Source organism: Nilaparvata lugens, chromosome 4 (assembly GCF_014356525.2).
Source record: "Nilaparvata lugens isolate BPH chromosome 4, ASM1435652v1, whole genome shotgun sequence".
Lineage (NCBI taxonomy): Eukaryota > Metazoa > Arthropoda > Insecta > Hemiptera > Delphacidae > Nilaparvata > Nilaparvata lugens.
In genome coordinates, this window is record NC_052507.1 from 33,170,659 (window position 1) to 33,197,148 (window position 26,490).

General features: G+C 33.5%; 1 protein-coding gene across 1 annotated transcript in view; it reads right to left on the reverse strand.

Moving 5' to 3' along the window:
* The window catches only part of LOC111050143, a 565,154-nt gene that overhangs the window by 371,932 nt on the left and 166,732 nt on the right, over positions 1–26,490 (reverse strand). Inside the window, exon 4 of the mRNA XM_039426978.1 lies at positions 13,342–13,568. Coding sequence (XP_039282912.1) covers positions 13,342–13,568 — 227 coding nt within the window. The remainder of the gene's footprint in view (positions 1–13,341; positions 13,569–26,490) is intronic.

Sequence of the window (26,490 nt, forward strand, 5' to 3'; positions counted from 1 at the left end):
CCTGAGAAAGAAAAACAACAAATTCATTCGAAATCAAATCATAAGCCCAGTTTATTATTATCAGAATATTCTGACAGAGCTGAGCATTACCAACATTCATTTTTCGAATGCCAAATTACAAAATTACTGCCATATAATTATTTAAATTTTCAAGTATCTCTATTCAATTTATATCATCTAGGAAACTGCCATGCCTTGACAAGCAAGTCAAGTTAAACAACATCAAGGAAACATTTTGCAATCCAAGACTTTAAATAGAAACTTTGTTACACAATTTGTTTTATTGAATCATATTGAATGTTCCAGATTTTTCTTATTTCTTATTTTTTTATTGTGCAAAATACTACAATCATAATATAATTATGACATTGGAGGAAAAAATAGGCTGAGCCTGTACTATTTCTCTCCAAAAATGTTGATAAAAGTTAATGTTGTCCAAAGTTTGAGGTTATGGTATCACACACTGCTTTTTCACTCGATTTTTGATCCAGGAATAATATTCAAAGATTTTGAATTTTGAAGGTTGACATAATACTTCAAATAAATCACAGAATGTATCACAGTGAATAAAAACCTTTAGAAATATTACACTCACTTGAAAAATTTGAATACAAAATCACCAACCTACTCACTATTATTGAGTTAAAGCTGTAACTATACATAGATACGGTGAAACATAATGTTGCATCAGTAACAGAGAAGGAGGTAGACTCAATAATTGCTCGTTGGCTGGTGCAAGCAAAGGGGCGCATGTCAAGAGTGGAAAAAGTGAGTAGATGCTCCAGAAAATACTATAGTGTTATGGATGTAAAAAATTAGCAATGACAATTTTAACAGTTCAACTTGATTAAGCCTATAGTTCAAAGCAATTTCTTGAGCGCAATTCAATCAATCAATTTTATTTGAAATGAAACTAGCTGGCCCGGCGAACTTCGTACCGCCAAATAGTTGATGCATCTCATGACAAACTTTAGCTGGATGCACACCTCAAAATCTATAACCCATACTAACAATACTCAAATCCAGACAATCCTATTATTCTTTATTGACCAAATAATCAGTTCAGCATACTCTTCCATAAGATCATAACTGACAAATTATTTGATCACGCATATCATTAATCGACGTGTAGTTTAAGCTATGCTATCTTTTTGCATAAATCACAAGTGCTTCCCCGTTCACTCCTTTCACTCACTCAAAACGTGAAGGGAATTTGAAAATCTAATGCGTGACCTTGGAAAATAGCTGGGAAAATTGCTTCACAAACTTTTTAAATAATTGGTGAGTGACGATGAACCCTAATGTCGGAATTATGATTGGAGAATCGAGGGTTTCGATAGAAATTAATGGTACAAAATTGATTACTCTTTTCAGTAATTACTTCAAATACCAACTTTTATTAAAAACTTACAGGTTAGGCTACTCGTGCTCCGCAAGGGTCCAAATAAAAACTTGACCCACTGAAATCTTGAAGAATTGAAAATAGACCTATTACCATTCTCGGTGAAGTATTGAGAAAGATCGATTAATAATAAGTCTGAATAAGTAACTGAATATATGTGACTAATAAATAAAATATGTAATAACTGTAACTAATATAAATGTTACTGAATGAGTAACTGATATTTGAATAAGTAACTGGCTTCGGAGGATTTTAATGGATTTCATTTATATACATAATTATCCAACTCGAAAATGAATAATTTACTAAGAATCAATTAATTCTAAACACCAAAGACAGCACAATTATTCGGAACAAAGCAATGTCTTTAACCTGAGGCCGTACTGCTGGATGGTTACACAGAACAAAAACTTTGAATGACCGTAGGAAAGAGTCCTGGAGTCGGATTATGAATTTGATAGGCCATAAACCTGGTCCTGAACAGTGGCGCCATTTCATCAAACTGCTAGGGGGGGGGGCAAAAACCAAGATGTAGAGGGGGGTATAATAGAGGGAAAGAATACCACCTAAGGATTGAAGGTCCTGGGTTATTCCCCAAAAATGTTACATTCGATCATGTTATAATATGCTTCATTTTTCCAGTCTTATACAAATGTGATTGAAACATCAATACAAACATATACATTATAAGCTGAAACTGGATTACAGAAAATCTCACATTGGCTGAATCAGAATCTGCTCACTCTTAACTATGACAAGACCCACTTTCTAACTCTCTCACCTACACAACATGGACAGCCCACAGCAAACCTTCTAACAGTCAACTTTTCCAACACCACGGCATTCACTATCCACAGAAAACCAACAATAAAATACTTCGGCATTATACTAGATTCTTTTCTACGCTGGGATCATCATATAGATTGCCTCTGCAAGAAGTTAAGAGAAATAATATTCAAGTTCAAAATGCTGAGAGCAATTATAGACGAGAAGTGCATGAAGATGGTCTACTATTCCTTAGTTCAGTCTTTGCTTACCTATGGAATTGTAGGATGGGGAGGAACAAACTACGTTCACCTCGACCCCCTTATAAAAGTGCAAAAACTAATAATTAAAATAATCGAACAGGAGCCACCTCGTTATCCATCAGACCAGCTCTACAATGAGTTTGGTGTGATGAACGCAAGACAACTCCACTCCCTAGAAATTATTTTTGCAGAATGCACAAGAACCCAGAAAGCTTTCAAAAAAGAAACCACTGTCATTACACTAGAAATAGAAGCCTAATTATCACGAACGTGGCTGGGAAGGCAATATACCAATGACACTTCAACCATCTAGCACCAAAACTCCACAATTTACTTCCTGTACACATCAAGATAATAGAAAACTCAAGAAAATTTAAATACGCCGTTAAAAACTGGATAACAACAACTGGAAGACATAATATAGAGAACATTATTCCAAACAATATGTGAGCTCACTTACCCGATGTATTTGCACCTTGTAAAGCGTTTTTTAACGGCTTCACATATGTAGGGTGAATCTTGTACTGAATCAATGGTGTAGAGGCTATAAATTTTGTAACTGCGTGCGTGGACGCTGAGTGTACACCAGACTGATTGACTCACTACAAGATTCAATACAATTGTCGGAATCGCGGGAGGCCTAAACGCTCGCTCACCCTTGATTCTTCTAATGACAGATTGTATAATGATGAAAATTTTTATAACGAAAGTAGTGTAACGGACGCTAAACACTGAATACAGATACCTTAAAATTATTACCTGTGAAGAATGAGCATACAAAATCATACAGGTCGAGCAAAAATCCCGATGTAGATAATTTACGGGACTGCGTCTCTAATAAGTTCTGAAGGATTAAAATACGGTACTTGGACCAAATATCGTTCAGAATATACTTCGAGAACAGAGTCTTGTCGGGTTTTAAGCTCTATTGTAGGAATTTATATGATCTCTGGCTGCATCTGCTGTACAATTGATGTGTTCGCTCCTAAGTCGAGGTTGGTAACAGATAAAAGCTGATATATGAGCAGGTAAGGACAAAGAATAAATATCTCGATCTGACCCCACTCGCTACATCCACTTAGACCTGTTCCAATATCCAGCTTAATTCAATTATTTCAATGATCGTATTCGATCGGTTCTTGATGATATAGAACGTATCAGACACAATAATTGACAGGCTTGAGAAATAATCGAACTCAGAAAACGAATTAACAAAACTGGAATATATTATAATAAAATATATGATCTCACAGTGCAGATTCAGAATATAACTTACAGATTGAAAGTGGTTTAACATTAACAAAAATGATTAGCAATTTTCTTGTACTTGCATGATATCATGCGTGATTCGACAGAATTTTACAATTGATAAAATTAACAGTTTTGAAAAAATAGTGAAAAATGAATTATAAAATATTTTTAAAATGCTCGGGGTCGTGGTTCTGGCAGCGGAGGATAGCTAATCAACTACAAATTCTTAGAAATTCTATATGAATAAATTCTAGGCTCTTAATAACTAATAAGCGCTTGTCGGCGTGGCCAATAATTTAACGAAGAAAAATTTATGTTTCTGCACTGTAATATTTTTCGAAGCGTAGATTGGGGCCCCTTTAAACTTATAACTCACGTGAAATTCCTTGGCGGTCGTGGTTTTCTTCTTTAGATCAAAAATCGTTTGATCGGCAGCGGGTCCAGGCTTCGGTTTCAGCACGTGGGGAATTTTAATTTAATATTTCCTTCACCAAATTAATTAAGGGATGATTTACTTTAAACTTTTAATTTATCGATTGATGAAAAAATAGATTTACAAATAACAAATAGATTGGCCTAAAATATTGGCTCACAAATAAAACATATAATAACTGTAACTAATATAAATGTTACTGAATGAGTAACTGATATTTGAATAAGTAACTGGCTTCGGAGGATTTTAATGGATTTCATTTATATACATAATTATCCAACTCGAAAATGAATAATTTACTAAGAATCAATTAATTCTAAACACCAAAGACAGCACAATTATTCGGAACAAAGCAATGTCTTTAACCTGAGGCCGTACTGCTGAATGGTTACACAGAACAAAAACTTTGAATGACCGTAGGAAAGAGTCCTGGAGTCGGATTATGAATTTGATAGGCCATAAACCTGGTCCTGAACAGTGGCGCCATTTCATCAAACTGTTAGGGGGGGGGGGGCAAAAACCAAGATGTAGAGGGGATGGGTATAATAGAGGGAAAGAATACCACCTAAGGATTGAAGGTCCTGGGTTATTCCCCAAAAATGTTACATTCGATCATGTTATAATATGCTTCATTTTTCCAGTCTTATACAAATGTGATTGAAACATCAATACAAACATATACATTATAAGCTGAAACTGGATTAAAAAAAATCTCACATTGGCTAAATCAGAATCTGCTCACTCTTAACTATGACAAGACCCACTTTCTAACTCTCTCACCTACACAACATGGACAGCCCACAGCAAACCTTCTAACAGTCAACTTTTCCAACACCACGGCATTCACTATCCACAGAAAACCAACAATAAAATACTTCGGCATTATACTAGATTCTTTTCTACGCTGGGATCATCATATAGATTGCCTCTGCAAGAAGTTAAGAGAAATAATATTCAAGTTCAAAATGCTGAGAGCAATTATAGACGAGAAGTGCATGAAGATGGTCTACTATTCCTTAGTTCAGTCTTTGCTTACCTATGGAATTGTAGGATGGGGAGGAACAAACTACGTTCACCTCGACCCCCTTATAAAAGTGCAAAAACTAATAATTAAAATAATCAAGCAGAAGCCACCTCGTTATCCATCAGACCAGCTCTACAATGAGTTTGGTGTGATGAACGCAAGACAACTCTACTCCCTAGAAATTATTTTTGCAGAATGCACAAGAACCCAGAAAGCTTTCAAAAAAGAAACCACTGTCATAACACTAGAAATAGAAGCCTAATTATCACGAACGTGGCTGGGAAGGCAACATACCAACGACACTTCAACCACCTAGCACCAAAACTCCACAATTTACTTCCTGTACACATCAAGATAATAGAAAACTCAAGAAAATTTAAATACGCCGTTAAAAACTGGATAACAACAACTGGAAGACATAATATAGAAAACATTATTCCAAACAATATGTGAGCTCACTTACCCGATGTATTTGCACCTCCACTCTAAATTTAATTGTATTACTACTACACCTGCTCTAGAACATGGGTTTCCCATAGTTGAGTAGGTTAATATCCGAAAAAATGCAATTTATTTATATTTGTAGTAAATTTATATATTGTATTTTTGAATATTATGTACATTTTATTGATTCGATTGTTTATTTGTATATTAATGGGAATAAAATTTATTTGTATTGTATTGTATTAGTTATATAATCATTAAATATTTATTAGAAATATAGGTCTACAGAGAGGCCCTAAAGTAGGAATACACTGAAACCGATTTCTTAAAAATCATGGAAAAAGATGAATTTCTCTTTTACAATGACAATTTCAAAAATTTCATTGGTGATCATATTCTAATTGGAAAATAACTTTCAGTTGGAAAGCTAAAGAAACATTAAGCTCTTCCCATAATTCTTACCAACTCTGTACAAACATTTTTGATTGTCTGATTGTGCCCTTTCTTTTGCTTTCACTGTGACATCTTGCAACTTGTTAATTCTCACGCTCAAATTTATGCAATAACTCACTTATTGTACCCTGATCAATAATTGTACTCATGCTATATTCAAGCTTCAACCATACCACAGAGAAAAATATACCGTACAGTATTCTTTATTACTCCGTTCCTGTATCCATATTTTCAAGAAAATTTTGCTACATTGTTGATACTGTAGAAGGAATTATACTACTGCTGTTGAAAAAGAGTATTAAATCAGTATGAGATTCTAAGGATTCGTGTAGATAGACCCGCATTTTCATTATTTATCTGATCCTTGGGGGGGCCTAGGAACCCCCTTCCCCCCTAAATAGGGCCTCTGGTCCTGAACATAACGAGCACAACTAAGAAAACTCATCAAATTCGGTGCACACATAAAAAAGTTATTGAACGTCAAAATTTGAGGTTCGATTTTTATTCATATAGATTATAAAATTAGCCTAATCTCATTTTATTAAATTAGATCTCAATTTTATTTCTTTCGATATGTATAATAATTATGTTTTTTATATGGTAAATAAAATTTGAATTTGAAATTTGAATGAATTTTATGAATAAAGGTGGATTTGGTGAATGACTATATATTATGAAAGTTTTCATGGGAAGATTTTTTCCAAGAATTTTTGCTGAATAGTAAAGTTATTCTTTCAACTACTATTTATACTATTTATAAAAATAATGCCCATGGAAACATTTTCATGAAAGTCATTAGCCATCTGCCTTCCTAAATAATCCTACTCGCAGTGATCCATATAGCATGATACAGGCAATACCTACTATTACTTGGTAATAGTAGGTATTGATACAGGTTAAATGTATCATCAATACCTAAACTATATTTTTGTTAGTTACATATCTACATATCAGATATATATTTGAGACATGGGGGTGTTACATGTCGGACATGTATCATTGATATCTAAATTATATTTTTGTTAGTTACTTATTTACATATCAGATATGATTGTATTTGAGACATGGGGGTGATACATATCGGAAACGTATAATCAATACCTAAATGATATGTATCCAAAAAGCAGATATTTTCACATATCAAATACGTATAAGATAGGTATTAGATACATTTTCAAACCAATCCACTACATATCATAAGTATCGATGAAACATATCTGATATGCTCATGTGCTTGGTGGGATAATACTGTAATCTATTTTTCCAATTCACAATAAAATTTTAAATTGGTAAGTGAGTACTATGACTAGTGTCGACCACCTAGCTTCGAGAAATAGCATATGAACTGTTGTATTAATCTTTAAATCCGGTTCAAACTTGAAATTATAGGAAATATAGTTGGTAAAAATTATAGAAACAGCTAAATACTTTTCTTACAAGGATAATTCTACAAAAGTTTCCATTGAGGATCCGATTCGCATTAAAAAAACTACTCTTCTGTTGATTCACAATTTTTGTTCGTCATCTTGGATCCGCCATAAATGAATCCAACTTCATTTATGAATGGACATGTGATACATGATTTCGATACAGAATTTCAAGAGAGAATAAATGGCGAAAACCGCTCATAGATATATCAAACCATTTCAATGATTTCATTTGAATAATGACCCAGAGATGTCCTATTATATCAAGCGAGCAATGATTTCTGTAAATATTTAATACATTGATGTAGGGTAGCCCTACATGGATAGGCTACTTATCATGTGAGCACGGTTGTCAAGGTGACTGTTTTGGCAACGAACTGTTTTATAAAAAGATGGAGTTCTATGAGAGATGTTAAAAGATGATGTTGTATTTTATTTTTCTATCTTGTTCATAAACTTGAACTTTTAATGAATAAAGTGTTAATTACGAAAGCACCATTCATAACATTGGTGTCAGAAGTGAGATTTAATATTGGAAAATATAATGGTGATAAAAGTTTGTTACACAAAAAAAGTTTTACATGAAAACAAGAGCAAAATCAAAAAGGGAGATGGAAGCATTCAACGAGTTGGTAAATTCGATAAAAGAAGATATGCTAGTATTTTTATCTAATATGGGACAAAATTTGCAAAAGGAAATCGAGGAAATTTTTTAAACCGTTTGAGATTATTTATTTTAGTGTTGATGGCAAAAAAGAAAAGATGCTAGATAACTTTTAGAAGAATCATAGCCTATGGTTTGCTCTAGACTTTGACAAGCCTATCAGGTTGGCTCTGAGATATATGCATAACATTGTTAATGTGCCACAAGTTACAGTGATTTACTCACAGGGGAATCTGATCATGTTGAGAGGCTTACAAGAGATACAAGCGATTGGAATCAATGTTCTTGTAACCTGGTCAGACTGATTTAAAAATTTTAAAACAAGATTTGAAGAACTTAAATGTCTTATGAAGAATGATTTCAATCAAATAGATGAATTGAGAATGATCTGACTGATTGTGAAATGGTTTCAAAAATAAGAAGGGTATTTCTATCTCTCGACCTAGAGTATCAGATGAATAGTTAGAAGCAACATTGTTTGGTGCTTCATGGAAGTCACACATAGGGTGTGTGCACAGGTAACTGCCTAGGGTGTGCAGGTTACGACATGCATGAGGGTTTGCATAAGTGAGAGAATCAGGAGCAAGTAGGGTGTAACCCTACAGGATACTTATCATGTGAGCACGGTTGTCAAGGTGACTGTTTTGGCAACAAACTGTTTTATAAAAAGATAACAAGTTGGAGTTTTATGAGAGATATTAAATGATGATGTTGTATTTTATTTTTCTATCTTCTTCATAAATGTAAACTTTTAATGAATAAAATATTAATTACAAAAGCACAATTCACAACAATATATTTGGTTATTTAAGTGGTTATATGGTTATTTATATATTTATTCATGTTCAACGGATCTCGAAAACGGCTTTAAGGATTTTCATGAAATTTGAAACATAGTAGGCTTATGATATAAAAATTCGATTGCACTAGGTCTCATCCCTGGGAAAACTCGCTGAAAGACATGGAAAGGATAATAGTTGTTCATCCTTGGAAAAACAGATAATTTTGTTGTCTGTCGATAACAGAAGATGTGATAGTGCTTGTGTGGAAGAGAGACAGAATTATGTTCAGCTGTTGAACTATTTGCAATCAATCAGCTTATCCGACGAGAAATATTATCTAGAAATTTTAATCAGCTCTATCAAAATAATCTATTTGTTGACATGACATGATATATCATTCTAAATTAGAGTATAATGAAATAATTTTCAAAGTAAGTTAATAATTATTTTACAGTTTGAAGTGATTAGTGAGTTTTATTCAATTTGGTTTGTAAACAATCTAAATTAGAACTTTTCTGTTTTGAATGTTTGAACTGAAAATTGGACCTGAATTCAAGTGTATGTAACATAACTCATGTTTTGGACTATTTATAGTGTATAAATGGAAATTCTGGGAAGAAACAGTTTTGGGCTGTGCTTCCCCAACCATTTCAAAGAATTGTGTACTGTTTATAAATAAATAAATAATGAGCGAAGCTCGGTGCCCCGATATTTTATTTATTATGAAAAAAACACAATCTTTAAAATGATTGGGGAAGGAATGATATGCACAGCCCAAAACTGTTTCTTCCACTAATTTTGATTTATTCACTATAAAAATAGTCCAAAAAGAAGGTTATGTCCCATACACTTGAATTCAGGCCCAGTTTCTAGTCCAAACATTCGAAAACAGAGAAGTTCCAATTTAGATTGTTTACAAACTGAATTGGATAACAACAAAATAACACTCACTAATCACTGAAACTTTACAACGTTTACTCCGTTTTGGTAAAGGTGGGCTTTGGTTTTGGGGTAAACTGCCGAAGTCGACCACAACAGATATTGTTGTCTGCAGACATTCATATTGTCAAAATTTTAAATTCTCTAAAAGTATCTGATTAAATAGATTTTCATTATTTGTGTTTATTATCTATAACTAGTATCAAAACATCTAGAATAATATCAACATATTGTAATCTGAAAGTAAGAACTTTACCTCTCCCTCTAAAGCATGATCATACAGAGCCTTTTAGGTGACCACTGTCGTAGTCGATGACGGCTTTTACGCACAAACGAAACATTACCTTGCATCATAGCAACAGCTATTACAAGAGCTGTAAAAGTTCGAGGATTATGTGCTCAAAACTTGAATTTGATCAAATCGTTCTAAAGTTATTGTAGAAGATACGGGTAAACAGACCAACATACAATCACACAGATGAACAACGAATTTGGCCTTGAGTCGAAAGTGAGAACTCGCTAACGCTTGTTCAATTGAATGTTTTCCATGTTATAAGACACCTGTCAATAAACTCTCAGCTCTGTCCAGCTCACATGTTATCTTGAGTCATCCTCATTATAACTTGAAATACCATTGAAAGTCTTTCGCAGGAATCATAGAGCCAATGAAAACTAACTGCCTCGTTTCCTTCTTGGATGATTTAAGATCGGGATATTTTTTCAATAATAATTACCTTACTATGGTATCTGGATTATTTGTCAAAGAAAAAGAAGCTTCATCTGTGGAGAACTATAATAATGTGAACATTCAATCTGAAATTGAAGATAATAAACTTCAGGCTACTTTTGCTAACACCATTCTCCAATCTACTGATTCATTTACGTGATCATTCATAATATACATCTAATGCGTGCGAAGCATCTCAATTCACTGAATTTGAGGTAACGGTAAGTCTACTGAGTATATCTAAATCAGAATAATTCTACGTCTAATCTAAATAATTTACCAAAACTAACATATCATCTTAAAGAGGCTAGTGTGCGCTACATTATGATAACTGTCCCCCATGAACAATCTATCCTTCAATCATTATGTATCAGTTGTTAAAGAGCTTATCAGCCCTGTTATTCAGCAACTCCTGATCAGATATTATGCTTGGGGGATATTCAAATGGAATCGAATTAGCAAATCAATGAAATTTAATCTCATATTAACATTATTAAAGAGTATCAACTAACAGCTATAGAAGGGTATAATGAGGTAGTTTGAATTCATTACTTACACTCAATTTTAATATTGATATTGATAAAATTGATTATAATTAGGAATTGTTCACATCAAATCAAATCAAATTAATGCTGAATAACATTGATCAAGAACAAAAGTTACCACTATAACTTATATATACTGATTCAGAAGATATTGAACAATACAAACAGTATAACAATTTGGTGAACAAATCAATATCTAATGCTGTTTCTAATTTTGTATGATTACATTCTAACTACAATCTAATAGTCAAAGAATTCTATCTACTAGGTGAGTTTGTGATAAAGTGTGATGACTCATGCAGGATTGATTCTTATCCTTTCGATCTGTTTCCAGATAAATGCCTACTGCAGTGATACTATATAACTGTTGACTTGTCAACCGGGTAGACAACATTCTAGAAAGTATTGAATATGACATAATTCCAGTCATGTCGAACATAAGATTATTGCTTACTAGATTCATGTCAGGCTAGCAACAAATAAACAAACTTTTCAATAAGCATCAATATGGCCGCGTGTCAAGACCTCCTTCCATAGACCTTGATTACTCTGATTCCTCGTTATCAAGTATCAATTTCCTAAATTTTTCTCATCAGATTATAAGACTTACATAATCTAACAGGTTAATAGATTCGAATATGCATCTACTCAAACAATATTCATTTATGAAGTATTTAGCTATCATGATTGCGAATGGTTCATGACTTCTATTCAGGAGTACTAGAACATCAATCATCCATAAACTAACTCATCATTAATTCAACATTCATTCCATACTAATTTATAATATTTTTTGAATTATGTTTCCTGACTAAATAATTGGAGAGAAGGCCGAAAAGAGCAATGCTCACCTAGAACGTAAATGTAGAAAGAGAGAGAAGCTGCCATGAAAAGAAGAAATCATGGTAAACTATTGAAAGTAGATAGATGAGAGGCTATCAGTAAGGGATGAGAAAGAGAGCCAAGTCCGAATGAGAGAGCCAAGTTCGAATGAGAGAAGACGAGGATGCAATGCCTTTTTGTTCCACCGAACTCTCTACTTATATTCAGCAATAACTTATGAACAATTTTGGATTATTCTGCGGAATAAAAGCTTCTGTGAATGAGATAAATGAAGTAGTAGAGCTCGAAACCCCTCAATAGTAAACTTATTATCGTAAACAATATCACAAACAGATGAGATTAATGACTTTTCTTCGAATGATGAAGGTTTAGGAATGATTGGGAATATTGATGATAAATTATATCTATTAGAGCTCCATAGCCTTTAAAAATGAAAATTCGAGTTTTTCTGTCAATATCCTAATATCAGCGAGATTTTTACTCGCTAGACTGGTGCTTATGAGCTTAAACCATCAAGAGTTTGGTAAAATTTTGGACAATCCTGTTAGTGAGTTCAATTGAATTAACGAAGCATATAAATCAATTGCCACTAATAAAATTATTTATTTCTCGAAATCCAATGATTATTCGAAATTGATGAACGGAATTCAAACATACAAAAGCATAATTATATTTATTTTGATAAATCACATAGGTCTATAATCCTCCACTGTTGTTCTCATGTTCTATCTCTATCTCCAATGTAGATCATTCTACAGGATTCAAACGAATACTCATAATAATAAACTTACTATCAAACTATGATAATACTAAAGACTTTGTACTTTCTCAACATAGAAGTACATAATTATTAGAAATACTTTTATTCGAGTTCTTTCAAAATATTCAACGCAACTTTGAACTTCAATCACTCTCAGTCTCATCCGCTCTAGGACTCTGGTCCGTTTGAAATTATCCAATCATTACTGTACTCACTATATCGATTATGTACTATGAAATTCATCCATTTCAAATTCCATAACGAACTGCTAGTAGAGGATTCGTTTTTTAACTATTTTTGACGACACTACAGTGAAGTGTTTCGACTGTAATTCCCCCAATCATGAAACATGTATCGTAATTTGTGTCATAATAATTATTGTAATATATATGTATTGTAATTCGTGTCATAATATCATAACCTCATCTTCACCTCTACAAATTCTAGACACAAATCTGAGAAGGGGCCACTCAAACGATTGATGTAATGGTTCACACAAGCAACCTAATGTTTTCAAGAGTTTGTCTTGTGTATCTCATTACCGTTCAAATGCAAATTGGGGATTGGAGTAGAAGGTATAGGAAAGCGTACGCAAGCGTGGTGACTACGTGCAACTAACCTTCGCAGAGGATTTGGTAGATAGAATCACCTGGCCAAGGTCATTTTGCACGCCGAAAGGGTAGCGCACTTCCTTGCCGCTGGTCGCCGCTGCAGAGTGGCCGGCAGCGGCTGCTGTGTGGCTGCTGCTATTGTTGCTGGTGCTGGTTCCAGTGCTTCCGCTGCAGACAGTAGTCGCTTTGCTTGATGCATGACTCATGCCGGTCGCATCTTCGCTGGCTTTGCTCCCTGAAAACACAAATGTAACTCATAATTATTGATCAAACTCATCAGGATAAAGGTATAACTGACCCTGTACATTGCAATGCATCGCTCAATAATTGCCGCTGAGATTGGTCATTTGTTTTATATTCCTTCTGCTCAGAATGAGTATGTTGTTTAGTTTCTCTCACAAATAATATTACTGCACCAACTTCCATTGCTGGACTCTTTGGATCCTAATTCCTCAGTATAGTATTAGTGAGTATAGTTATCTCAAAATTTACTGCATCACCCCCGATGCTGAATTACTTGAATGTCTACATAGGTTGGTTCTAAGAAATCTGATTTTCAGATTAGATTGATACATTGGTCATGTGTGGTTTTAAAGGTGCGTACAGATTTACGCGCCACGAATAACCTCCCATCATGAACGTTACACGAGACACGAGAGGTTCACAATATGATCGCGCGCTTGTCTTATTGTTGACTTCGATACCCTACAGCTATGAACACAGCTCACAAATTTGAAATATTCAATCCAGTTGATTGGGTGACAAAAATGAATAGAATATTCTGACCAGGATCGCTGGGTAGCCGAATAAAACATCATGCTTATTAGTTATGTTCGTATAATGAATTAATAATAAATATTTCCATTCGAGGTACTATTTTCAGTTCTTGCTGCTTTTAGAGAATGTCATTGGCATTTAGATTGTCAGTGTGCTACCTCCTATTCCCGGCCAGGTTGGTGATGCTTTCGAGTCTCTGAAACCTTTCTTCAAAGGAGGACAATATTACTACTTGTTTGTTAAGCTTGGATAGTATTAGCTGGGGAGTTTGTAGCAGTCCGTCTTCTCAACTGTCATTGTTGAGCTGCTCAACCACAAACTGGACTTGATGATATATATTTGTATGATAACAAGCTATAACGGAGAAAATGCCTATTTCAGCAAAGATATTTTTTAATTCTTTATATTCAGAGTTCGATTTCCTTCACTCTTCTTACAGGAACTAACACACAGCCAGACCGAACCCGGACCATTGTTGACCCTATCTACTTGAACTATTTTGAACATTCACATTGCACATTGGAAATGTGTTATCAGTACTATTGTTCTTTGATACTGTGCTGAATAAATTGAATTCCTCTATGGATTTATCCGTCATTTCAACAGTTTCAACAGTATTTGGATTTGTTTACAGATTAAAAATGGTGTAGTACACGAGTGCACACGAATATTATTGTTCAGCTTAACAATTCAAAGGTATCAGCATTGAACGAATCAATATAAACAGATGCATGCTGGAGAATAAAGTCAATGCAATAGGCTGTATCAGCACCAAATGCAATATGCAGTTTTGCGATTATACCGCTGTGCCATTGATAACAACGAGATTGACAGGCTACGGTGTCAAATTCCATTCGTGGCATTGAACGGCGCTGTATAGGCAACAAGCTTAGCACAGGAATATTAGGCCATTGGCAGGATGGATAAACAGGGACCAGACTCGTATTTCTTGTTTTATGCAGTTGAAGCGAATCATGCGATGGATTGAAGTGACTAATCTCTACTTGATAGATTGATTAATACGCTTCCCATTCGTATTATTTGTTCATGATTTCAAAGCAAGTAAGGGGATTACGTGACGAGAGTTATGATTTGAAGTAGAGGGTGATTTCAATGACAGAAAAGATTGATAGGACTGGTAATTAAGAGGTAATTATGATTAGGAGTGAGTTTGAACTCCCGTCAGGAACTCCTCAGCAATAAAAATCCAAACGAATATTATTATTAGGAATGAGTAATTGGTAATTGCCACACTATGTAATTTATTCCATATATTCATTCGATTCTATTTTAACAAATTTATTCCAATTTATAAAATATTATTATTTCTAGTCATACTGTACTTTACGAAATATAAAAATAGTTTGAAGTATAAATTAGTTAAATTAGTATCTATATAATAAGAGAGAGTAGGGTTGTGTGACTGAGAATGCATTTATTCAAATGCTAATTAATATATAACTATTATTTAACGAAAATCCTAAATAAATGCTGTACATCACCCCGAAGACTTCTGCTACTGCAGACATTGACAACAGGGTTAACAGCTAGATGGAAATTCGATGAGAACTACTATCCAAAAAATAGGATTTATTTAGGATTTTCGTTAAATAATAGTTATATATTAATTAGCATTTGAATAAATGCATTCTCTATTCAATTCCATCTGTAACTGGTTGGCCGCTATGGCTTCGTATAAAATGAGCGCTGCTATCCAATCCAGAGATTGTCAGTTTGGTGTAAGGGTAAGCATTCCTGACTGGCAATTGGGAGGTACCGGGTTCGATTCCCGGGCTGGCAACTAATTTTTGGATAGTGGTTCTCATCGAATTTCCATCTAGCTGTTAACCCTGTTGTCAATGTCTGCAGTAGCAGAAGTCTTCGGGGTGATGTACAGCATTTATTCAGGATTTTCGTTAAATAATAATTAATTAGCATTTGAATAAATGCATTCTCTATTTAATTCCATCTGTAAATGATTTAGTTCTCCAAATTTCGCACATAGATTCTAAAAATATCAATCTCATGCACCTCGAAGCCCAAATTTCAATTTTCCTTCTTGATTTTTCATAATTATTAATGTTCGAATTAAGTAGATGTTACTATAAGTCCAGTGTTTGTTACTTTAAATGGTAGAATTTGATATTTTATTCAGATTTTCATTGTGCTCATTTATTTCAAATTACCCTTGTAAGAGAACTAATGTTAAGCTCTTTCCATGATTTCCAATAACTCTGTATGTCTATATTTTTTCAACTGTGGTGTGTTAAAAAACTCTATGCTGGGAGAGTTATAACTTATTCCAAAAGGAAGATTATACCTCATAATATTAGTGTTACCTCAAGTTATGAGTGATTTTCATAATATAATAACTACAATAATTATAGCTATTATAACTTAATAACTTATAAGTTATAGGTGAAAATTATACTTTATTATAATAGAAGTTCTTTAATCAGTGTTATTCAGTGTTATTATTGATCAGTATAAAAAAAATGAATGAGCATACTATATTATTTCCAACATATTTCTTATTTAATAAAAAATGAACTCATTTTCAATATACTTGATTACCACATAGTGTTTAAATGCTCATGCAAGTCTGAGTTATTATGAGCATCGTAATATTTGAGGTTATACGCTCGAATACGCTCCGAGAAAAACCAACTAGTTTGTTCCTCCGGTATACGCTACTATACTCTACGCTACGCTCCAATACGCTACCCAGTGTGTAAAACCACCAATCAATGCATGACTGTTTCAAAACATATGATTGGGGATGTTTTTCGAATGATAAAAACAGGTTTTCCGTCGCACCCAAATTTTTTCCGCCATTTTGAATCCAACTTCTTTTTTTTAATTGAAAGGTGGGCATATGATACATGATTCCGATACAGAATTTCCAGAGAAAAGGTATGGTGAAAACCGCACATCGATATCTCAAACCTTTCAAAATTTATTCTCATTCATTGCCTTTATTATAGTACAGAACTGGTTTAAACACGTATACACGGAAGATAGGAAAATTATGTATGACGCATCATCACATCTGAACTACTGGACTGATTCACTTGAAATGTTGCACATAATTTCTTAATCAACCGAGGATTCTTATAAGCCTATTCCCAATTCTTTTAGATTTCATTACGTCAAGTTTTCAGTTTGTCAAGTTTTAAAATGGACCCTTGTAAAGCACGGATAACCTGCCAGTAATTTTATAATAGAAGACTCATTGCTATCTATAAGTTACAAACTTATTATCTGAATCGGGAGCAATGGTACAGTTTCCTTGATAGAAAAATAGTGAATTTTCAACTGAATTCATACAATTTCTAACACACAAGTTTCAGATTAACACCAAATATCGGGGGACCTTCACTTTGGAGTACAAAAGCATATACATTTCATAACGAAAGAGGAAATTGTAATATTTTTGTAGTTTATAGAATGATATACTGTGTTTGCTACAATATTTGTTGATTTACCATTTACTATTCTACACTAATAGCATCTAGTAACTATTTTGGACTTTTTAGAGTGAAAATTTAGCCCAAAATTAAGAACTATATGATGATTTTTTTACTTGAGAATTACTTCTAATTCTACTATTCAAAAAGGAATGTAATTCATACACTTTGAACACTGAAAATTTAAATGGTCATTGGTTACGCGTCTCATCACTTTACAAACAAAATACTACATATGCAAAGGCCAACCAACATTTGTGTGCATCTGCTAAAAAAAGGTTTAGTGTTGAAAAATTAAAAGGAACTTTAACTATTTGATGAATTTGAAAACATCGAGTAAATATGTTTCTATTTTGAATATGATTATTATTTTCGATTAATCATGATAAATTTCACCATTCAAACTCTCAAGGTTTCTTCATCGTTTAAGTCTTGTTCATATTCTACAGTTTGGCTATACGTCAGCTTATGAATTTCGGGGATGAGATAATTTAATTTTCCACAGACGCACTCGCTCACTCATTTTCATATCCAAAAATGACAAAAATCTCAGCTGTTTTCCCAAGGATGAATTATTCTTTTAATGTCGTTCAGCGAGTTTTCCTGGGGATGAAACCTAGTGCAATCGAATTTTTATATCATAAACCTATCATGTTCCAAATTTCATGAGAATCGTTAGAGCCATTTTCGAGATCCGGTCACATACATATATATATATATATATATATATATATATATCAAAACATCTAACATAAAAACATCTAAACATATAAACAGAAATTGCTTGTTTAATAGTATAGGATAGTAAATGTTCTAAAATAAGTGTTCCCTCGAAAATTGAAGCTACTGTTCGTATATTCATTTTTTTGACCACATGTACGAAAATTCAAAATAAACACTTCTTATTCATCTAGGAGAATCCATTCCCACAAAATCAATTCGAATATTCCACTTATTCTTCTTTGTTGAATAATCGGCTCGAAATTCGATTGGAAGGGCGTTTCAAGGTTAATGGAGAGAATAAGGTATTGCTACTTACTCGACAATAAAGTTGGAAATATCAGTAAGTGATTCAATTGAGATAACAGAGAAGACCAGAGTAGAATTCCAGAAAAAAAGTGAGAGATTGAGTTGAAAAGAGAGAGAGAGTTTGAGAATGTGAAAAGTCTAGTGAAGAAAATCAGGAAAGAGAGAGTAAGTGCTATCAAGAGAAACAGAAGGAGGCAGTGAATGAAAACAGGGTCACAAGGACATATTTTCGAGTTTTTGGATGAAGAACGGGGGACAACTCACCCTTCATTCAAACTGAAAGTTATATCGAAATGGTTATAATTGAAGTCCATTGAACGAGCCGGTCCCACCGACAACAATATCATCTCTCACCCCATTGTTGGCTCCACTCATTGTTCAGAAACATTATTCTATCAACGAGGCTGCATCTGTTACATCACTGAACGGCTTTTGTCTACTATTTCAATGCCGATACTTATTTCCTTCCTTTCATCAGCCTTTCCAATGTAGCTGGATAATGCAACGGTGCAAAAAATTACCTCACTTTCTCTCCATACTTTGCTGAGGGACATGGAGATTGGCCACTGTAAGCAGAGGTACAATACAATAGCATGATTTGCGAATTTGCCAAATAATCAAATCTCGTATTGAATGTAACGTATGGAAGAATAAACATATGCAATTGCTGATTGGAAAATTATATGCTGGTTCCATGAATCATCAGATAGTAATTCCATACATGATCTATGCAACTATTTGTTATATATATTTATATTCATCCAAAGAAGTTCAATTAATTTGAATATTGATTATCAGTCCACAATAAAATATAAACATTCATTCAAATCAAAAACTAAACAATTGAATTTATAAACAACTGGTAGTTGACTTGTGCTTTGCACTGGATAATCTTCATCGGAGTTGAGAATTCTCAGAATATTACGTTTGATTGGTCTCGAACACACAAACGTTGATTCATGACCCACGCGTGCTACAAATTACACTACGGAGTCACTTTGGTAAAGCTGTGGCGTAAACTTCAAATAACAGATAGGATAGATTTGTCTCAATTATTGAATTCGAATCAATTTATAACAATGAGAATAAATATGCTTATGTTCATCATTGATGAATCCAGAATCTTCATGTGAAATTGCAAGCTGAGAAGTTGATAAGTGATGATGCGTGAATCGTGAATTTTCTCATCCCTATGAGACATTTCCTTTCTTAATTTGTAACATGAGTATTGTTTGTTGGTGCACTTTCTAACCTGTTGTGAATTGGTAGAGCCGATACATGGAATTTTTACGATATTCGTTAGGTACTCGAATGGCTGTTTTTTCGTCGATTCATTGATTTAGTGATTGCTTATTCCTATGGCAATATATATTTATTCGGATTTGAAACCCTATTTATTCAAACCGTTCGTATGCCTTATTCTTGAGACGACGAAGATAGTGCTCCAGTTGATGAGATCTCTCATCAACAATAACCAAAATGTATAACGCAAACATGCAATAAACAAAAAGTCGCTAAAATAAAAATCGCTTACAGCGAAACAACCCAGTCTTTTATGGTCAAACAACAACTCCAACCATCAAAATAATTCAAACAACTATGGGCCACGTGTGATTCATTATCAAGAAATAATGCACAATCTTCACTTCATATAATGCATATTGCGTGCAACCCCCAGTCACGAAAGCTTGAAATTAATGCGAATTACTGCAACAGCCCAATATAGTCTCGTGAGCATTAACATTGCGTTATTGCCATTTCGTTATCTCACTCTGGAGGGCTCACAAAACCTCAAACTACTAAATACAGTACAAGCTCAAGTAAAGCCTAAAGTTCACATAATCATGAATAAAATAAGGATGTATTTTGAATTGCTATACGAATGAATAAATGTAGATTTTAATCGTTGAACCAGCTATCATAGTTTATGTGTATGGGTTTCTTTCATTTGTTGCTGGGCAACCAAAGCGTGCCTAAACCAACCTGAAAACTTCCTTGGGATCGTATATTAGTGCGGCCCTCATGCAGGATGCAGGAAAATATTCTTGAACGGAATTGAAAAACTTCAATCTATACCTTTAACTACAACATTTCAACTTTGAAACTACATTTGAGTTTATTCTCAGGGTTGAGAATTTATCGAGTACATCCTCAGACATCTGCTCGTGATTTTCTTGGAAAGATTCAAATGCTTATTCTCTCTTCAGTCCCTTATCAGGCTCACTGAATTGGACTGTATTCAATCCATCCCTTAACAATTTGCGTGAGTCAGAACGGACCCCAAGTTTTATTGACGGACACATTTCAAAACAAACAAATCCCTTCAGAATTGAAACACATTCATAAATCCGGACATACCAGTATTAAGCAGTCAAAACTCTTCTGGCCCAGTAAGTTGCGGCATCAGACTACAATGGCTCTAAAGAGAAACGAGCCGCTGTGGGAAGGAGGAGGGATGCTGTCGACCAAATTCACTGGAGCGCCATTACAGGGAGCTGAGATTCAACTGGCAGCGGGCTTTTTCGGACACTGGCCTGGCCGGCCGCAGAATTCAACTGGGCCAAGCATTCTAATGCGCCCTTCGGGATCTCACAGCTCCTGTGATCCTTGCCGCTCCCAAGGGATTCCCTTTTCCCTACAACGAATTGCTATTTGTATTTTAGCCCGCGTAGGGTTTCATTGCATCACCTCGCCGATAAAACCCCAACTCGTACACAACTCAAGGATCTTTTCATGCGCAAACTTACAACCAACACGACTAGATTATACGGACACTAACAGTAAATTTGATTCTGCTGTTGCATGAGAATGAGCTGACTGTCTTATCTCACGCGTCCGATTGAATTGTTCTCCTGTACACGTTGTTTAGAGGGGAAACAGCTGTTCACGTTGGAATGGATTATGAGTTGAAGCTTGTCATGTTGTATTTTGGAATACCAATAATAAACATTGTTATCAGAGGTTAAGGCGAATTATGAGGTTAGGTTACTAAGATGTTCAAAACCTAACAAGTCAACAACGATAGAATACTGATAAGTTTATCGATAATAAAGCATAGATAGGAACCATAATTAATTGGGTAACTCATAATTATATTTCTTAAAGCCATTCATACATTGGCAAAACATAACGCTTCTTGTAAAAACAAAAATATTCATTTGTAGGTTATGAAATGTGTAAGGTATTGATCATCAAAATGACGTGACGTCATAACTACTGCCACTTGAAATTCTCTACTCTGCAAAATCATTGTGAATGTACCATGAGTACATATCATATGAATAATTATGTCTATGGGAGAGATATTATTGTAAAATGATTTTAATCATTTATAAGCATCTTATTTATCATTGTAAAAGAAAATCTAACCTAAGAAAATACAATAAAAACACGGACATTAACAACATTCATTCAGAAGGCATACGCCAGTGCCACTCATATTCAATACAAGAATCAGCTGAGATTCTATTTCCACCAATAGAAGTATAGTCGGAAGACGCCGTGAAACTCGAACTTAAAATCAAAATCTGATAGCGATATTATGTAAATTTTATATAGTGTATAATTTATTTAGCTCAGCATGTGAGGAATGTACACGAATTCTGTTTCATAAATTAATAAACAAATTTTGGAGGTTGAGGCACTTTAGGAAGCACTACTTCCCACACGTCAAATGACGTGAAATCCTGTCATAGCTGTGCACCAATCAGAAATTAATATTTAAATTAGGGTAGCCATTGTAGAAAATTTATCATCTGGGGGAAGATTTGAGAGAGACGACTAGAATCCGCCATCGAATGAAGAATGAACTAAGAATCTCCTAAGGCCCATTTCATTTTAATCTTTATTATGTAAAAATTTAATGTATTTGTTATTTGTTGTTTAGTAACTCAGTGATACAATATTTATGTTTGAGTTACGTAAATTGAAATCCCTATGATATTATTTGGAAAAGAGGGATTAGCAAGCAGCATCACGATGATAAGAAGAAGAAGAAATCTTTACAGAAAAATCAATTATATTTTCACGTGAGTCGTTAGCCTACATAAAGTGTACGTTCTGTGTACAGTAAATTGTTCCAGTTCCAATCGTAAATATTGTTCCATCACGTGATTAGTGCAAAATGTTCTCATGGAACGCCATTTCAAAATCGTTGGTTCAAGCTTTTGGCGCGCACATATAAAATTGATTTACACTAAAATGTGTCGTTTACTAGCTGCGTGAATGAAGAAAGGCTGTTTTACAAACCTACCGTCTAGAAAAGTGTGAATTTATTCCATTACTCTCAAACTTTCTATCGAGAAAAATTCATTTAATGAATGGTTATCAAACATCATATTGTTGGTTATGTATTCTATGCTATGCAATGGTAAACAAACTATCAGCGCATGCGCAGAGAAGCAAGCAGACTACAATAATCGACCAATGAGAGCTCAGATAGTTGGAACCTGTTGGAACTGTACCAGGTCGGACAATTTACCACACTTCGACTGTGGGGCAGAAAGTTGGAGCTGGAACAGGATACTGGAACAGAATCTGTCAAAATTCCTCCCATGGAACGTGGAACTTTTTACTTGGTAAATTGTGAATCGGACAATTTACCACATTCCATGTACACAGAACGGGCCCAAAGGACAACGGACCTTATAACTTCAACTACATATTGATCTCCAAATTAATCAAATATGAAAATTGAAATCTCAAGCTTGAGTATTCAACGATTAATTGAAGTGAAGTGGGGGGAAATCTTATTAAAGATTGCAAGCTTGGTACTGTATTAATCATTCCTAAGTCATCAACTGTATACTCATATCATTATTAATTCAGCTAGAGTTATTCGGATGAACGTCTTAAAGTTCTACCGCAGCTGAATTCACGAACCCTGAGATAAGAAATTTTTTACTATCGTAATGAAGATTTTTAATGATCGCAAATATAGTCCTTTTTAACATTGTCTTGCCCATTCAAATTTTTCAAATTTCAAAATTTATTTATTTCCATCTCCATACAACTTGCACGATACATTATAATAAAAATTAACAATTATTCTAATACACAGCATGAACCATTTAATGAAAATAAATTAATAAAATGAAAATTTCCACCAGCAAAAGTAAAACTAGCTCGCTGGTGGGAGTCCATCCTAAAACTAAAATTAATAATTATTGAATACTGGGAAAAATAAAAGGAAAAGGAAAAAAAGAAGTTCAGGAAAACCTAGAAATACCATATTCAATGCAGAAAGAAAAGAGAATACTCATTGGAAATAAAAAAAATGAAACAAAAAAAAAAAAAAACAATAGTTGCTAAGAAATATCTTTGACCAGAGTAATTCATCAAAAATCAGATTAAAAATATATTCATACATAATATAATATCATGATAAATTGCGACACAATAAAAACCAATAGAAATACGAGAATATTGTAATCTGCTATGGTTATCTTATTCACTTAATTTTGAATTGGTGAATTGTATCAGTGCATCCTCTTTACTTTTTTTGCCTGGAATCCGAACTGGAATTCATTCAGAACATTATTTACATTCAAATAGTCTACCAAGCGAATTTTTATTAATTTTTCAAAAATTTTCGAAAGATTACTTAGCAAGCTTATTGGTCTGTAATTACTAGCTACGTCTGGATCACCCTGTTCAAGAATAGGTTTAATTTTAGCGGTTTTGAATCGTTTTGGGAAGGTTCCTGTGCAAAAACACATATTAAAAATGAAAGACATTGGTTCAGAAATAAGGTGTGTTATATTTTTAAGAGAGTTATACTACTGAGGTTATCTACTCCAGGGCTAGAGTTGCTCTTCAACTGTTTTATTACTCTTTCCACATCACAAGGGTTAACAGGATTTAGAATAAAAGAGTGAATAAATTTTTTATGATTTTCGTTTATCTCATAATGTTTCATATTACTGGAATTTTGTGTTATCAGTTGGGCATTCGTTTTACCTACTGTTGCGAAGTAGCTATTTAGGCAAGCAGAATCAATTTTAATTCCACCATTATTATCCTTACCAACATCTATTGCTTGATTAATGAGTTTCCAGAGTTTCTTTTCATCAACACCACATTCAGATATTTTAGTCTTGTAGTAGTTGGTTTTAGCTGAGCCTATGGCCATGTTCAATGTATTTCTGTATCCTTTATATTCTTCCCTCAATCGTATATTAAATGGATCCTTCTGTAATTTTTTGTACATCTTATCTCTTTTTAACATGGAATTTATTAGACCAGGTGCTATCCATAGTTTCAGGGGTTTCTTTTTGCGAGAGATTTGTTTTTTTATGGATGATAGTTCTATGTAACAAAGTAATTTTGATACAAAGCCATCAACAGTTTATCAATTTTTAACTCTTCAACAAATTTGCTATTGTACAACCATGTCCAATTATCATTTGAAAGGTGTTTATTCAATATTTTATAATTTATTTTTGTGATGTTGATCTCTTTATCTTTTGTCTTATCAGATTTTGTCCCAAATGTAAAGTTACAGAGAAATGATCAGTAATTGTAGTTCTCAGTATATTTCCAATATTATGCTGAAATTTATTATTAACTTTTTTAAAAAATATATGATCTAAACAACTTTGAGCTCTAGTACAGCCATTTATCAACAATTCGAATCCGTTACCATTCAAAATACTCAGATAATCCTGAACTAAGCTATTATCTCTACAAATATCTATGTTGATATCTCCTGCTATACAGACATCAATTGCAGGTGGAGTACTTTTTATAAACTTTTCTAAACTAACTAAGAATTTGTACACGTTACTATTTGGTGATCTGTAAACCCCAATCACACGCATTGTCACATTATCAATCATCATATCAATTCCTATACAATTTGATTCATCGATATTGCAATCTATAACCTGAAATGAACTATTCTCCTTGGCATAAATGCAAACTCCATCACATTTGTTCAGAGAAGCAGGTTTATTTATTGATTTGTAACCCTCAATGGTATAACAAAAAGAAATTTCTTCAGTAATCCAGGTCTCCGCCAATATTACAATGTCATATTCTGTTACCATGTTATCCAATACACAACATAATTCATTATGATTCTTTCTTAAACTTCGAATATTGCTCACGAATATATTAAAGAAGTTACACAAGGTGAATGGCACTTCAGGTGAATAACTCAAATCAAATCAAATTTATTTTCCATTTTCAAGACAAAAATACAATTGAATAATAACATACTATTATGCAATATTGTATACAAAATAATACACTTAAAACAATACAGGAAAAAAACCTGCTAAGCGCAGGTAAGTTGCAAATAAACTTATCTAGTGCATCTTAATAATAGGAATATTTTATCATTTGTAATTATGATAAAGCTCAGATAATAGAATGCTGAGATAATCCTCTATCTCATTTGCTTCACAATTATAATCATCTAACAGCGTATATAAATCTTCAATTCTTGACATGAATAAAAATATATAAATTAAAAGAAAAATAAAAATAAAATAAATGAATGCTAACAACAAAGACAAACTATAAGAGAGAAAAAATATTTCTTTGATGTAACTGTATCCCAAAAATAACCTTACACTCACTAGCATCATTTGCATTCTCTACAAGCATCTATCTCCTCCAAATGAATCATCCTCTTAACGAACCAGTTGAAGTATAATAATGTTAATATGAATATCAATCATACATAAAAAAATTGTTTTTTTCCTATAAATACCAAAGTAGGAAGCCGGTGATAGAAAGGAAATACAGGCTCAAACATTAACTGATAATTGGCAAAGTGACTGACTAAGCCATAATCAATAGTCATTCAATTTCAATATCAACAACTAATAACAGGAAAAACATATTATATCGATTAACATGCACCAATACCAATCCATCATC